Source organism: Pteronotus mesoamericanus, unplaced genomic scaffold, assembly GCF_021234165.1.
Source record: "Pteronotus mesoamericanus isolate MK-2021 breed Mesoamerican mustached bat unplaced genomic scaffold, CSHL_Meso_final contig_2, whole genome shotgun sequence".
Lineage (NCBI taxonomy): Eukaryota > Metazoa > Chordata > Mammalia > Chiroptera > Mormoopidae > Pteronotus > Pteronotus mesoamericanus.
Genome location: NW_026555084.1, coordinates 32,536,271 through 32,551,330, shown reverse-complemented (window position 1 = coordinate 32,551,330; position 15,060 = coordinate 32,536,271). Strand labels below are relative to the sequence as shown.

Sequence of the window (15,060 nt, the reverse complement as noted above, 5' to 3'; positions counted from 1 at the left end):
GGCGAGGGCTGTATTTGGAGCTCGAATGGGCGAGTGGAAAGGCTACATCAGTGCGGTGCTGCGCGACCAGCGCATTGACGACGTGGCCATCGTTGGCCACTCAGACAATCGTTGCGTGTGGGCATCACGGCCCGGGGGCCTGCTGGCAGCCATCTCACCGCAGGAGGTGGGTGTGCTCACGGGGCCTGACCGGTGCACCTTCCTGCAGACGGGCCTGACCGTGGCAGGCCGCCGCTGCTGCGTCATCCGAGACCACTTGCTGGCCGAGGGCGATGGCGTGCTGGACGCGCGCACCAAGGGGCTGGATGCGCGTGCCATCTGCGTGGGCCACACGCCACGCGTGCTCCTCGTGCTCATGGGCCGACGGGGCGTGCATGGAGGCATCCTCAACAAGACGGTGCACGACCTGATCAAGTGGCTGCGCACTCAGGGCATCTAGCAGTACAGCCAAGTTGGCAACCGAGCCACAATAAAGGCAGACCTGGGCACGGCAGACTCATCCTCCCGTTGTGTGGGGGGAGGGGAGTGTTGCTGGGGACACTGATTTCCCGGAAGATCCTTGCAGAAAGGTTACCCGGTAGGGTTGGGATTGCGTGTCCAGAGGCTTCCCAGCCCACGGTGCCCTAGACCTGGCCCTCCCATGGGTGCCCTGCAGAGGCCTCTGCCTGACTCCCCAGACCAGAGTCAGGGGCTGGGGAGGGGGCGTGGAGCCTTCCCAGGGCCCTAGAGACACTGCATCTGAGCAAGAGCCTAGGGAGCAGCCTTCTCAAACCCTCTAGCTCAGAGCCAACATCCTTTCCCACAAAACTGCCCACCCCCCTTGCCCTGGATGGATAGTGTGGCTCAGTGGAATGGGTGTGGGTCTGGGAATGAGAGGTCGCTGGTTCAATTCCCGGTCAGCACACATGCCTGGGTTGCTGGCCAGGTCCTTGGTTGGGGGCATGTGAAAGGTAACTGATGGGTGTTTGTCTCACACATCAATGTCTCCCTCTCTCCCTCCCTTCCCCTGTCTCTATAAGTAAATAAATAAAATATTAAAAAAAAATCTTTCCCCATGACCTGTAAAGGGAGTCTCCTCCCCACCCTAACCCTACTTGCGTGGTAGGTCAGCACACTTCTCGCCCTTCCGCTCGCCAGGAGGAAGCACTAGCAAGGGCTGCGAATGAGCGACAGGGTGTGGCCAGTAGCTTGGGGTTCATCCCAGGGCCTTGCATTTCCCCCGCTACCTCAAGGGGGGTGGGACCTCAGCGGGTATGGGGTGGGGTGAAGGAATATGTCCAAGACCATCACACCTGGGTCTGGGCCCCACAGCCTTCCTGTCTCCTTGGGGTCCAAAGGCTCCCCGAGATGTCCCAGGACTAGAGGGAGGAGCTTTGGCACCTCTTGCCCCCTGACCCTCTCCCTGTTAGGCCTCCGCTGGGGCTAGGGAAGGCTATGGAGGAGGAATTGAAAACTTGAGTGGGTTCAAATGAGGCATGGTTTATTGCCAAAGATAGAGGACAAAGGTGGAAGGAGGGGTGGCTGGTCCCGCTCCCTGTGTGCTGGGACACAGGGCATGGCTTCCCTTGGCCATCTCAAACCTCCTGGCCTCTCCCCAGTGGCCCTGATAAGCTGTCACAGTCACTTGCTTTTGGGGGAACTGATCTCATGCCCAAAAGAGGGAGGGAGGGAGCCAGTGAGGTGGGTGAGTCGAGAGACAAGGAGAAACCAGAGGAAGTCAGCCTGGTGGATTGGGGGATGGAGGCCGGAGAGCCTGAGGACACGTGCCTTGGGGGCTCTCGGGGAGGCTGAGCGGTGGCCTGGGCTCATTAAGGCAGGGCCCGGGAGGATCTCCCGGGCGCACAGTGGGCTGGCTCTGCCGGGCCCAGCGGCTGCCTCTGGCGGGACACGGGGTGCTGAGCCCCAGCCATGGCCTCTCCTCACAGCTAGGTGAGAGCAAACAGATTTTCAAATGCATAATGAAAGTTTAATTCCTTTTCTTCCCCCTTTAAATCAGGAGTGTTCGGAAGGGGTTGCAGTGGTGATGCAGAAAGCTGGGTGAGGATGAGAGCGGTGCTACGGAGGGAGGAAGCGAGGGGGAGGGAGGATTCAGCCAGTGGCGCAGGCGCCAACCACAGTTACGCATGCGCGAACAGCGGCAAGTCCCGTCCTCAGACCTACCCTTACTTCCACCCAGCCCAGGTGGACACAAGTATGGGCCTCCTAACACTTGCCCAGGACTGGAAGCCATGCCCAGGTAAGGCGCCCTGCGGCCTGCACAAGAGCCCCCACAGGTGCACCGAGATGCACACACGTGCGGGACGACACACAGACTCACACACCAACTCGCAGTCACATGGCCCCGACCCTTGGGGGCCTGCACAAGCCCAGGGCCCATGGACTCCCCGCCCCGCCCTTCCCCCATGGGCACCAGGCACAGGCGGTCGCCCACCCCAGGCGGTAGTCAGGGCTGCGGCCTAGAGGCGGGTGGCATTGTGGCGAGCAGGCAGGGCAAGGCGGGGGGAGGGCGTAGGGGGGGGCAGCTCCTCTAGGAAGACCCTGGCAGGCAGCGGGGGTGAGCGGGGCTCAGGCCTGGCACAGCACAGCGTGGCACGGGTGATGAGGCGGTCCAGGGGCTTGAGGGAATGCATCCAGGGGGGCAGGAAGTCCCACGTCTGCAGCCACTTGGGCAGGTGCCGCGGGCTGCGACTCTGCAGGACACTGACGAGCACCACGAAGGCCAGCAGGGCCACGAAGGGCGCGCCCACGCCCACCATGGCCCGCCAGCCGGCCATGGAGATGCCGAACACCAGCGAGGGCAGCAGCAGGAAGCACAGCAGGAGGTACAGGACGGCAAACCAGCGGTACTTGGCGGTGCGTTTGCCCAGGGCCTTGGCCATGCGGATGGGCAGGCGCATGCAGGGCACTGGGTACCACAGCAGGATGCCCGAGACGTTGAAGAAGAAGTGGCAGAGGGCGATCTGCAGAGACGAGGGCGAAGGAGCCGAGGTGGGCACGGACGCGGGAGCAGATGGTAGGGGCCCGGTCTGGTCTGGGAGGCAGGGAGGTCACCACCAGGGGGGATGTGCCCCCAGTAAAACACGGAAGCACTTCTGGGTCAGTGGGCAAATAACCACTGCCCTGAACTCTCCACGTCTCCCCCACAAGCCCCTCTCCCAGGAATGCCCCGGCGGACCCTGCCCAAACCCGGCGGCTGAAAGAGTCTTCCTCGTTTCCGTCTTAGCAGCCCTGGCCTTCCGATGGGCTCACACCCTGGCCCCAGCCCCTGGCTCGTCATTACGCGTTTGCTCCTAGAACAGGCACCCTCTGCCATGTCCGCCTACTCATGCTCGATCGCCCAGACCGGGCCAGGACCCTCTTACAGCATCCTCAGAGTGCACGTCCCACTCACTGTTTCCTGGTGTGACTCTGAGTCCCGTCTTCCTGATAGACACCAAGGCCCTGAGGTCGGCACAGCTCTACTTTGCCCCTAGGGCTGCCCCCGAACCTGGCGTAGCAGGTGGCCCCTAGTCAGCGGTCAAAACTCTGTCTTACGTCGTCCCACCCTGGGCCGGTGCCGTGCCCCAGCCCCAGCCCCAGCCCGGACCTCTCTCCGGCAAGGGCTACCCTCCCGGGCACACCTGGAAGGCGCTGGACAGCTTCTCCCGAGGGCTGGCCAGGGCAGCCAGGATGGCCGTGGTGGTGGTGCCGATGTTGGAGCCCAGGGTGAGGGGGTAGGCGCGCTCGATGCTGATCACACCCAGGCCTGGGGGCAGAGGGGAAGATGCGGTTGCCCTAGCTCCCCCCTCGGCCCTTTCCCTGCCGCCCAGTCCCCACCCCGCCGCGGGCACTCACCGATGAGTGGGGTGATGGCTGAGGTGAACACAGAACTGCTCTGGACGACGAACGTCATGCCGGCACCTACCACCATGGCGAAGTAGCCTGTGGCCCAGGTGAAGGGGGCGGGGAAGTCTGCGAGGAAGCCGTCCAGCAGGGTCAGCGCGGGGTGGGCGCTGGGACCGGGAGTGGGGAGGCCCCTTGGGGGAGGGCTTGGGCACCAGCTCCCAAGTGGGACCTTGTCAGTCCCCGGCTCAACTGTGATGGCTCCTGCTGGCCCTCTGATGCTGGAGTCAAGGCCCGTCTCAGCCTGGCCCCCTGGCGCTTGGCCCAGGCTGTTCCCGCCCCTAAATGTTTGCCCTCAGGGCTCAACACCACGTTGAGCTAGAAAAAGCCCGTGCTGGCCTGCCCTCGGGCGCTTTGTTCCGCCCTCCTCCCTCCTCCCTGCTCCCTTCCCTTCCGGCGTTTGCCCCGTGGCCTCTGTCTGAGCCAAGCAGTGTCCTGAAAAGCCCAGAATGAAGCTTAACCTGAAAATCAGATGGCATCACTCCCTGGTTCCCAACCCCCTAAGTGTCCCCGTCATCTTTCATAAAGCCCAGACTCAGCACGGCCCAGGGACCGCTCCTCCTCACCTCCCTGACCCGCCTCCACCGCCCTCCCCAAGCCAGCGCTGGCCACAGACTGCCCAGCTGCTTCCTGCCTCCGAGCCTTCGCACTTGCTGTGCCCCCCACCCAGAAGCAGCTCAGCGACATCCTGACTCCTTCTCATTCAGGTGTCTCTTCAAATGTCACCTCTGCACAGAGGCCACTGACCACCTAATGGGAGGAGTCTCTTCCACACTCCATGGTGTTGCCATTTTAGCTTTCTCCTTGGCTTATCCCCGCCCCAACTCCATCATTTGTTTTATTGCCCCCTGCGCCTCTAGGCTGTGAGCGCCCCGAGGGCAGGATCCATCTCTGTGCACCCACCCCTCTCCCTGCCCCCCCTACACCATGCTTGGCACGTGGTAGGGCCTTGATGAAAACGTGTTGATTCAATCAGAGGCCTCTGAAGGGCTCTTTAGAGCCACCTGCAGACAGATCCCCAGCCATCAGAACCTCAGGGGTCTCAGAAATCACCGGGTTCAGTCTCTCCTTTGTTCACAGGGGGAAACGGGGGCTTGGAGGTGGGGGGGCTTTCCCCAGCTCACGGAGCCAGGCGGTGGCGGGAGTCACTGAGACCTGAGGGGCCCATCCTGGGGCCTGCCCAGCACTGCCTGGTGCTCACCAGTGTTGATAACCTTCTGAATGACCTTGGCCACCTGGCCCTTGAGCAGAGAGTTGAGCATCTTGACGAGCAGGATGAGGCAGGTACATAGGAGCACCAAGGAGCCAGCCAGTAGGATGAGCCCCACGGCCAGGTCAGGCAGCCTCGTGTCCACGAAGATGTGGTTGCCTGTTGGGGGGGTGTCAAGCTGCTTAGAGCTCACCCCCCAGCTCCCAGCCCCCGACCTTTGCCACCCCCTTGGACTCAGAGCCTAAGGCCCTGCCTCCATCTCCTTAAACCTGACAGCAGGCCTGAGCCAAGCCAGGAACCGGGCTTGGGGGCAGCCACCCTTCCCGGGGGACAGCCCTGCCTCCGCCAGGCGCGGCCCCTGCCGGGCCGGGCCGCTCCCCTGCGGCAGGCACTCACACTTCTCCAGGCTGGCGTTGCCGAGGGTCCGGCTGCTGTTGGCCTCTGCCCTGGGCATGGGGGTGGGAGCCTAGATGAAGAGCAGAGTGGCTTAGGGAATTTAGGAAGATGCAGCCTGGCGTTGGGGCTGAGGTGGAGATTAGGGAGAGATGGGGCGGGTGGGGGCGGCACGGGGCCTGCGGGCTGCATGCCCTCGGGCGGCGTGCGTGCCCTGCCTGAGCCTGACCGCTCGGCTGCAGAGACCAGGGTGAAACACCTGCCGCGCAAGAGCCTGGCCCCGGCCAGCCCTCTGAACTTCTGCCCCATGAGCCCACTGAACTGGCTCGCCCTGGACTCACGGGGCCTGCTGACCCGGTGCCTTCTTGTCCTTATTTCTGCCACCTCTCCTTGGTGCGAGGCTGCTGCCCACGGTTCTCTTCTGAAATCTCCCCCTTTCCCGTTTTTATTACCAATCCTGCTCGGTGCCCTCTCGACCGCCGCATCTGTGGCCCCGCTGCTCATCTGAGGCCCAAGCTCTATTTTCCTCCTGCTCGCTTATCTGGAGAGGATTAGGGGGCAGGGGACCGCTGGGGGACACGGGGTCCAGGCCCCATGTCTCCTTCCTTCCCCGCTTACTACCGGGGAAGGAGGGGTGGTCCTGGGGAGGCCCCTCAAGTCAGAGGACCCAGGGCCAGACCAGCGGCCTCAGTGGGGGCGTCGCCAGAGGCGGTGAGGGCAGTGTGCTGAGTCTGCAGCGGCAGCAGCCTCTCAGCCCCAGGCCTCTGTCACTGACCAGGGACACAGCCCAGCATGGCTGAATGTCCTCATTCAACAAGAGAGGCCGCAACTCTATTGTTTTAGATAAAATCTCCCAATTTGTGGATGTCGACAACCACTGCAGGACATGCTTTACAATCCTGTGAAGGGCAGTCTGGTCTGGGGAGCATTCATTTGTAGCCTCTTTGGGCACCGCCCCTTTTCCCCAGACCCCAGCAGGAGAGGAGAAAGTGGGCGGGGCGGGGCGAGGGGGGGCAGAGGGAGGGGCGGGAGGGGGACCCAGGGGCCCAGGCCAAATGCAAGAGCCACAGCTGCTCCCTCCTCCCTGCAAACAAACTGTCCAGCCTGGTCTGGGAGCTGACCGGGTGCTGGTTCCATTGCCCCCGGGGCTCCTGGGCTCTGCATCCCACTCGCCTCAGGGTACGGGTGCAAGTGGGGCCCTGGCACTTTGATGTCACAGCTCCATTAGGTTGGATTTTAAACCGTGTCATTTAAAAAATGTATGATAAACATGAGACCTACTCAGGGCACCTGGCTTTCAGCTGGGGTTTATGTTAGCAGCAGGCCCTCCCTGGCACGGGCGACATGCTCGTCTGTGTTCCCAGCTGCCACACCGGAGCCTTGGGGCGCCCTCACGCAGGCTGAGAAAGCAGGAGGAAAGCGTCTCTGATGGGCTCGGTTAGAAAAGCCGGGCAAGTGGCAGGAACTGCTATGCAGGTGAAGGACAGAGCCAGTGTTTGCTGCCAGGCAGGTCTGAGTTCAAATCCTGGGTCTTACACCAGCCGCCTTGGGCAAGTCATGCCACCTCCCTGAGTTTGTTTTCTCTAGAGCAGGATAATAAAAGAGCTGTTTAAAAGGTTACAGGAGGAAATGTGTATGAAACGCTCACTTAAGGACTTAGCCCATGACAGTGCCTCCAAATAAGGACAGAGCCCTTCCCTTCCTGGGCCCAAGGCCTGGGAAGGGCGTGGAGGAGGGGAGGGGAAGAGAGAGAGAGAGAGAGAGAGAGAGAGAGAGAGATTGACCTCCTAGGTCAGGATCAATGCTTCCCTCGTGTAAGCCTGAGGATCTTGGCCCTGTTGGAGAGGACCTTGGTGGATCTTCCTTGCTGGAGTCCCCAGCCCGGTAACCCAGGAGAGGACCTTGGTGGATCTTCCTTGCTGGAGTCCCTAGCCCGGAAACCCAGGAAGCAGGTGGCTCTGAGATGAGTGGGGGAGGGGTCTGTGGGATCCTTCTCTGGGGTCCCCCTAGCAGCCCACAGTGTTGGGGCAGGGCGAGGGCTAAGGCCTTTGGGGTTTGGAGGCCCGCCCTTCCTGCCTTGGGCTGTGCAGCCCTGGCTGAGCTCACAGGGAAGTTCGGAGGCTGCGGAGGAAAGGAGGGGGAGGGTGGACGCTGCAGCCCAGATAAAGAGCTGGCAAGCCCAGGGTCTGGGGGGCATCCCCCCAGGATGTGGCTGACCCTCTGGGCCTGGAGGTGCGGTGGAGCAGGGTGGAATGTTGGGGGCACGGTGAGTGGAGGTGGTGAACTCTGGGAGGAACAGAGCGGTCGAGCCTCGGGCAGCCCTGGTGTGCCGCTCCCAGCGGTGTGACCCTGGACCGAACACACGCTCCCGGGGCTTCGGTTCCTCCCCCTGCAGCAGGAGGTTCGTCAGCCTGCCCACCTCTCCCAGGGGGGCGCTAGCTGTGAGGCGTCTCGGAAGAGAGAGTTGGGATTCAGATGCCTGCATAGCCATCCCAAATTAAGGAGGCACCTCTGGGAACTGAAGGAGATGATTAAGCTCACAAAGGAATTCCGGCTCCAAGAATCCTTTCCCCGGGGAGAAACGCCAGGCTGTAGGCCTGCGCACTCTTTTCCCCTCCAGGGGTGGGGCCCGGAGGGTCTTTGTTTCTGAAAGCAGAGGGAGATCACCGTGCCACCAGCGCCATCTGGTGGCGAGGAGGAGAACTCTTGAGAGCATCACCGGCCGCCCCTAGAGGGTCATCCGGGCGGCCGTCGTGGCCTGGCGGCACTCAGGTAGGATGGGCAGAATGGGCACAAGTGGTGGGGCACCAGACTGGCATCTGAGAGAGGCTGTGAGATGAAATTTTAGGAACACGGGCTCCAGAGTCCACCAGGATTGTCGTCCTACCTCAATCACATGGACTTGGGTAAGACTCTGAGGCTGTTTCCTCATCTGTAAAACAGGGACGTAGCATCGCCTGCTTCTCAAGCGGCAAGTCCTCACAGAATGCTCGTTGGAACCAGGCCGGTCTGGCTGGCACCCCACAGTGCGACCGCACAAGAAAGCGACTCCCAGGACAGTGGCAGCCCCCTGAGCGCCAAGAGGTGCAGGGGAACCAATATGGCCCCTGGTGTGTCTTTCACCACCTGGACGACCTCAGACACCCAGTCCTCTCCCCGGTGACACGGTCCGCTGGAGGCTGGGTTGGGCGAGGTCGCGTCAGCTTGGTGAAAGCTGGAGGCAATGGGACAGGCTGGACGGGCACAGGGAGACTGGGTGGCCGAAGCCAAACACGAGTCTGGAGACAGAGGAGCTGCCAACACACATCACCTCCTGAGAGCACAAGGCTGCAGGAACCATGTTCCCTCAGGGACGCCCCGAGGGCGAGCGAGAACAGGGAGCTCAAGTCCCAGCCCCTGTCGCTCTCCAAGCCAAGGACACTGTTCTTAAGACATCTCCTGGGAGAGCTGGGACGAGAAACCAGGGCTCAGGCGGGGACAGCGCGTGCAGCGGGGCAGCCAGCGGGGCGGGCAGCCGAGCGACCCTGGGCAGGCTGCTTCCCGTCTCATCCTTGCGTTCGCCTGGGGAGGGGGGGTTGCTCGGTCGGCCTCGCCAGCACCAGGTAAGGATTTCCTCGGGGAGGACCACATCCAGCGGCCTGTGCTGCAGTGGCCCTCCTGGGTGCAGGAGGGCAGCAGGTCTCTGAGCGGTGGGAGCCGCAGCCGCGGAGCCCCCTTCCACGCCTGTTTCATTGGGAAGATCAGGGCGTGTGATTTCTCTCCCACCAGGCTTCGCTGAAGTAGAGAGGGTTGTGATGATTTGGGGAGTTCAGGCAGGGTCCCCACCAGCCGCTGACGAGGTGGAGGTTGTTAGCGAGGTCACAAAGCCGGCATAAAAGCTGCCTGCGAGGGCTTCCTGGTGTCAGGCTGCCTCGAACGCTCAGCAGGGCCCGGCTGGAGCCCCGTGCCGCCCAGGTGCTGGGGAGCCGCGTAGGGCAGGGCGGAGGGTGGCTCTGCGCACGCCGGGGTAAAGGCTCGGTGACGTGGAGCAGCAAGTGGAGACGATGAGTCAGAAAGGCTTGGGCTTTGAGTTCCCTTCTGTCTTCTTCCGAACGGGGTTACTTCTTGTGTGTAATAACCAAGGAGAAGCAGGTACCAAGGTTATGGTTTTGATGAAGCTGTTTTCCACTGATTGCCAGGAGAGAAAGTGTGCTATTTGCCTGCTTCCTTGTTAGCTTAGTGTCACGGCCGATCCATGAGTGTCCAACTCATCCAAAGAGATCTTCATTCCGGGCAGTAGAAGCCAGGGAGCATCAGAAATAGTGCAGAGGGACAAGGGGACACAGGCCTGTGGGAGTCTCCAGGGGAAGGGCCCCAATGTCGGCACAAGGGGCTGCTGTGTCTCCAGGGAGGTGTCCTTGGGGCCCGCTTTTCCTGCTCCTGGGCCCGTACCTTGGCCATCCTGCTTTCCCAGGCATCCTTACTCTGTCCCTGCCCTCTCTCCACATACCTGGGCCCCAGACTCGGCAGAGCTGTGCCACTAACCCCCTGTCCCTCCGTGGGGAAGAGAGAGCCCTCGGCGGTGAGACCTGCGCTGGGGGCCCTGATGCTGTAGGATGAGCTGCAGCAAGCCCCTTAGTCTCTTGGAGCCTATTTCTCTACTTGTGAAACCAGAGGGTTGAGCCAGATCAGCGGTTCTTAAACTTGAGCGTGAAGCAGACAGAGGGCCTGTCGACATGAGGCTGCTGGGCCTCACCCCTGAGTGTTTTCTGATTTGGTGGGTGGAGGGGAGGGGCTGAATGCTTTGCATCTCTAACCGGTTCCCAGGTGGCACGGGTGCCACTGGTCCCAACTTTGAGAACCTCTGGGCTCGATCGATTAGGCGCCCGCTCTCATTGATTAGCAATGGCTGCCTCAAGCCGGCGTGAGGCGCCGTCTCACAGTAAAGGGGCCACGTCTTTGCTCTCCCCAAGCTAATGATGTCGAGGGTCTACCTGGAGCATTTTCAAAAGATGGTGACACTGACAGCAGAGGCCGATCTGTCCCCTGGGGCCGGACCTGTGACTCACCTCGGCCGGGTCTGGGTGGCACCAGATCCTGATGAGACTGTGGTTCCTCAGGGACTCGTCACCCAGGGCAATGCTGGTAATCACAGACTTGTCCAGCTGTGGGCAGGATGTGGGCACAGTGAGGGCGGGGCGCCGGCCAGGCCCGCCCCCTCCCCCCAGCCCCCGGCCCTGCCCCACCTGGATGATGAGCTTAGTGAAGGGCTCCGTGAGGATCTTAAGCAGGTCAGGGGCATCTTGGCCACCGCGGATGTTGAAGGAGGCCACCACAAGCCGAGTGAGGTGGTACAGGTACCTGGTGGCAGCCTCCAGGGGCAGCAGGACGAGGACTGACAGCCAGTTGAAGCAGTCGTGCACTGTGGCCCCCGCGAAGGCCCTGGGCAGGGAGGCCACATTGCAAGGTACGCTGGAGCCTGGATGCGCTTGTCCTGGGGCTCCTGGGCCACCCTCCCCCACACAGGGACCCCTCACCACTCCGCCCCCTCACCGCCGGAAGTCAGTCCTGTCCCCCGCCTGCATCAGGGCCACGATGGTGTTGGTGACAGAGGTGCCGATGTTGGAGCCCATGATGATGGGGATGGCAGAGCTCACCTCCAGCACTGGGGACGAGGGGGCTGCTTAGCTGGGTGGGTGGCGCACACCCAGCTCCTGCCCCACGGCACCTCCTGCCAGACCCACCCCCGTGTGCTGGCCCCCAGGGGGCACTCCTGCGCGGCGGCTGCTCTGCCTGGCCTCAGCGTCACAGGGACCTGTGGGCTCGTGCTGTGTGCTTCCGTGTATGTGAATGCATGTGAACCAACGCACAGAGGTGAGCATATGTGTGGGTGTGCCTCTAGGAAGGCATGTGTCCCGTATGCAAATACGTGCGTGCCGTTACCAGTCAGTTAGAATTGGCATGTGTACACAAGTGTGACAATCAGTTTCATGCGTCAGCTTGGCTAAGCTGTGGTACCCAGTTACAATCCCACACGAATCTCCACGTCGCTGTGAAGGTGTTTTGCAGGGGTGGTTCACCTCTCCCATCAGCTGACCTTATGCAAAGGCCATAAATCTCAACAATCTGGGGGCCCTCATCCAATGAGACATGAGGCAAAAGGCCCTCAGAGCACCGCCGAGCCTCCCTGAGAAACCTGTGCACCGCGGCTTCTGCCCAAGAGTCCCCGTGGCCTGCACAGCGGCCGTGGGTGCGCCTGGCCAGCCTCAGTCCCGTGAGCCAAGTCCCTGCAAGCAGCCGGGTGTGGGCATACGCATCTCCTCCAGGTCCCATTTCCCTGATTTCTGCAGCACTGTTTCCCCGACCGAGGGAACGCGTGGCTGTGGCATTTTGGGGGTGAGCCTTCCTGGGGCGGTGCCCCCGTCGCTACCCTTCTGGCTCCTGGGACCCTCTCCTGACTGAGACTCCTGGCCAAGCCTCGGAGGATGGGGGAGATGCCAGAGCTCTGCCCTTTGCCCTCTGCCCCCTGCCCTCGTCCCCGACGTGCCTCCAGCCGCTGCCCAGCACGCCCAGCGGCCCACGCCGTGCCCGGGCCCGGAGGGCGGACTCACAGCCGGAGGAGACCATGCTGACGATGATGGAGGTGGAGGTGCTGGAGCTCTGCACCAGCACGGTCACCAGGATGCCCACCACCAGCCCCGCCACTGGGTTGGACAGGATGGCATTGTCCTTGAAGATGTCGCCAGCCACCTTCCCTGGGAAGCATGAGCCACATTGTCCAAAGCCCTTCAGGGACCCTGCCCCGGTCCCTTCCCCTGGCCCTACCTCCAGCCAGCTGGAAGGCGGAGCTGAGCACGTCCAGGGAGCAGACGAAGAGGTAGAGGAAAGCGAGCATCAGCGGCACCTTGAGCAGCGTCACGGTGGCTCGGCGCAGCTTCTGGGCCAGCCCGGGCTCTGGAGACGGGACTCCCGTGAGCGTGTGGCCTGAGGGCTGGGCAGTGGTGGCCGGCGCCTCTGCCGCCCCCCGCCCCAGGCCCACCTGGTTGCGGCTCCTCCTCCAGGGCCGGCTTGGTGGGCAGCGGGTCATGGAGCTCCAGAACCTCCCCGAAGGGGCAGCCGGGCTCGGCCAGGGCCACCGGGCCCAGGCTGGGGAAGGCGTAGGCAGGGGTGCCTGGGATCCTGTGCAGGACTGGGGAGGGAGGCTGGTCAGGAGTCCCCAGAGGCCCCAGGTCCCTGAGCGGGTGGGGGAGGGGGCTTCACATGGGGTGCGGGCACCCGTGGGCCAGCAGGGCCTGCAGATGGGAGCACACTCACCCTGAGGGCTGGGCACGTATGCGAAGGCCGCCCCGCGCATCACGTGGGCCCTGACTGGGAGTGGGGAGACCGCCGGGCTCCCCAGCCTCTCTGCGTAGGACAGCATCCTGGGCACACGCTCTGCGGCCTGCAGCAATACTGAGTGACAGCTGCCCTGTCCCGGACACTCGCATGCCCCCCCCCCCCGACACCCACAGAGTCGCTATCACAAACATTTACGATGTGCGATTACACACCCACACCAGGGGGTGCGCATTCAGGCGGTCAGCACGGATGTGCGCGTTCACTTGCTCACTCGCTCATTCAGCAAGTATTTATTGAGCATCTGTTCCATCCCAGGCATAAACTAGATGCTGGGGTACAGTGGTGACTAAATATGGACACAGCACTTGCCCCCCAAAAGCTCAAAGTGTGGCATGGAAATGTATGTCAATGAAATAACCCCTCAAATAGATGGGAAGTGACAATGAGGACAAGTATTCTAATAACAGATAGGTGCCACCAGAGTGACCGTGGATGGGGGTGGGCCCCTGGGGGTGGGAACAGGGGACCCAGCTGAGAGGAGCCATCATCCTGCCTTACCAGGAGAAGGGGAGGGGCGTGTGCGGAGGCCAGGTCATGTGTGTGTGTGGAGGGGGCCGGGAATGCCCTGCAGCAGGCGTTGTGGGGTCAGGGGACGTGGGGGCAGAGGCCACGGGGTTGGCCAGGGGTGGGGACGCAGGGGCTTTGCCCGTCCTGAGCAGCGAGGAGCCGCGGACACCTGCACGCTGCTGGGCCAACTGGGCAGGCGCCGAGGGAGGGCCCACCAGCCCTCGCAAGTGAATTGGTTCCCCTCACAAGTGAACGTCTTTCCCCATCCACCTCCTACTCCCCACCCCCCAACAATAAACACGCCCCGCCCCCTGTCTCCCATGAATGCGGTTCAGGCCAGGATTGACTTAGGTAAGAAGGCCCCCCAACTCTGTCCCCAAGCCTAGGAAACTGAGGCTTGCTTTCGGGTCCCCGCCCCAGGAGCCCTAGGCTGTTGGGGCCGGAGTGTCCCAGTCTGCCTCGGCGACGCCCGTCCCGTTTCCGACATTGCCGTGGGGTGGGGGGTGTGCTGAGCCAGGTGCCAAGTCCTGGCTGAGCGCAGTCCTTTTCCCTTTGGGGCTAAGCCTGGTGGGGCTGGCATGGAGATGTGACGGGGGGGGCGGGGGGCGGGAAGAGCGGCCCGTTAGGCCCCAGGCGAGGGGCCGGGTGATGGACTGCTCCCCGCGAGTGGGTGTCGGGGGTGAGGTTCGGAGGAGGGGCCCTGGGCTCACCGTGGGGTCCTGTGTTCCAGCTCCTGTTCAGCTGCTCAGGGAAGTCCCAAGGGCCTGGAGAGAAGCTGGGACCCTCCGCTTTATGCACTTGGGTCAGGGGCAAAGTCCCTAGAACCCTAGCTGCCCTCCCTGTGCTCCCCCATTAACCTCGCCCCCGAGATTCCTCCCAGTTAATGGCTAATCGCCGGCTCTGCAGGGGGAGTCTGTGGTCAGGCTCCCCCCAACAGATGCTTAGCCCGAAATGCCGCCCAGACCCAGTGAGGGCCCAGACACCCTGGCCACCCCCGCAGGGACCCTGAAGCCACTCAGGCACCATGTCGCCAGGGTCCCCAAAGATTCTGTGGCTCCAGCCCCTTCCCCTCATTCTTGGCCTGTCAGGAAACCCAAGGAGTGACCCAAACATCCTGTGGCCTTACCATGTGTCTGGGTGTCTGTGGGTTTGTGTGTCCTGGGGGCGTTTGGAGGAGCGGGAGGGGGTGAGCAGTGGAAGAAGCAACAGGAGACTGACCCAGAGAAGCTGCATAGCACGGAATCTTGGAGCGTCTCCAATGCCCAGCCGCGGATCCAGGGTGTGAGCCTAGTGGAATGCGGAGTCCTGGCCAGACCAAGAAGGCCGTCTGCACTTTAGAATGGTCCCGCTGGGGCGGGGGGGGCGGGGCGCTGGGCTGTGTCACAGAGAGCGAGTCTGGAAGCCGAGAGATGATGAGGTCTGAACCAGGGTGGGAACAGGAGGGATGGAGAGGGGAGGGTACATCCCAGAGATACTTGGGCAGTAGGACTGGTGACGGGGAGGGCGGGAGGAAGTGGAAATATATGGCAGTTGCGCTTCTGGGTTGGGAAACTGATGACGATATGGACGTCAAAGGTGTCTAAAGAAGTCTTTGAGAAGTTCGTTCCCCTCTCGTAGTACCATGGAGCCTGAGTTGGGGACCAGATTCCAGAGAAACGAGAAGGAAACTTCCTTTCTAAGGGATCAAGTTT

The 15,060-nt window shown here is 62.4% G+C and overlaps 2 protein-coding genes across 3 annotated transcripts; one reads left to right on the top strand and one right to left on the bottom strand.

The window, feature by feature from the left end:
- Window positions 1-25: 25 nt before the first annotated feature.
- PFN3 (profilin 3) lies at window positions 26-439 on the top strand. Its single transcript, XM_054567870.1, has one exon. The coding sequence runs from the start codon at window positions 26-28 to the stop codon at window positions 437-439; it is 414 nt and encodes a 137-aa protein (XP_054423845.1).
- Window positions 440-2,456: 2,017 nt separating this feature from the next.
- On the bottom strand, window positions 2,457-12,884 carry SLC34A1 (solute carrier family 34 member 1). Of its 2 annotated transcripts, none has more exons than XM_054568024.1 (12): window positions 12,779-12,884; window positions 12,504-12,653; window positions 12,290-12,418; window positions 12,076-12,219; window positions 11,018-11,129; window positions 10,711-10,906; window positions 10,523-10,629; window positions 5,489-5,538; window positions 5,084-5,251; window positions 3,835-3,951; window positions 3,621-3,745; window positions 2,457-2,960 (listed from the first exon to the last, which is right to left on the bottom strand). In XM_054568024.1, exons 1-12 carry the CDS (start codon window positions 12,882-12,884, stop codon window positions 2,457-2,459), a joined length of 1,908 nt encoding a protein of 635 aa, XP_054423999.1. The 2 variants fall into 2 exon arrangements, with proteins under 2 accessions (XP_054423999.1, XP_054423997.1); XM_054568022.1 differs by having other exon boundaries at window positions 5,489-5,558; window positions 10,534-10,629.
- Window positions 12,885-15,060: the final 2,176 nt, after the last annotated feature.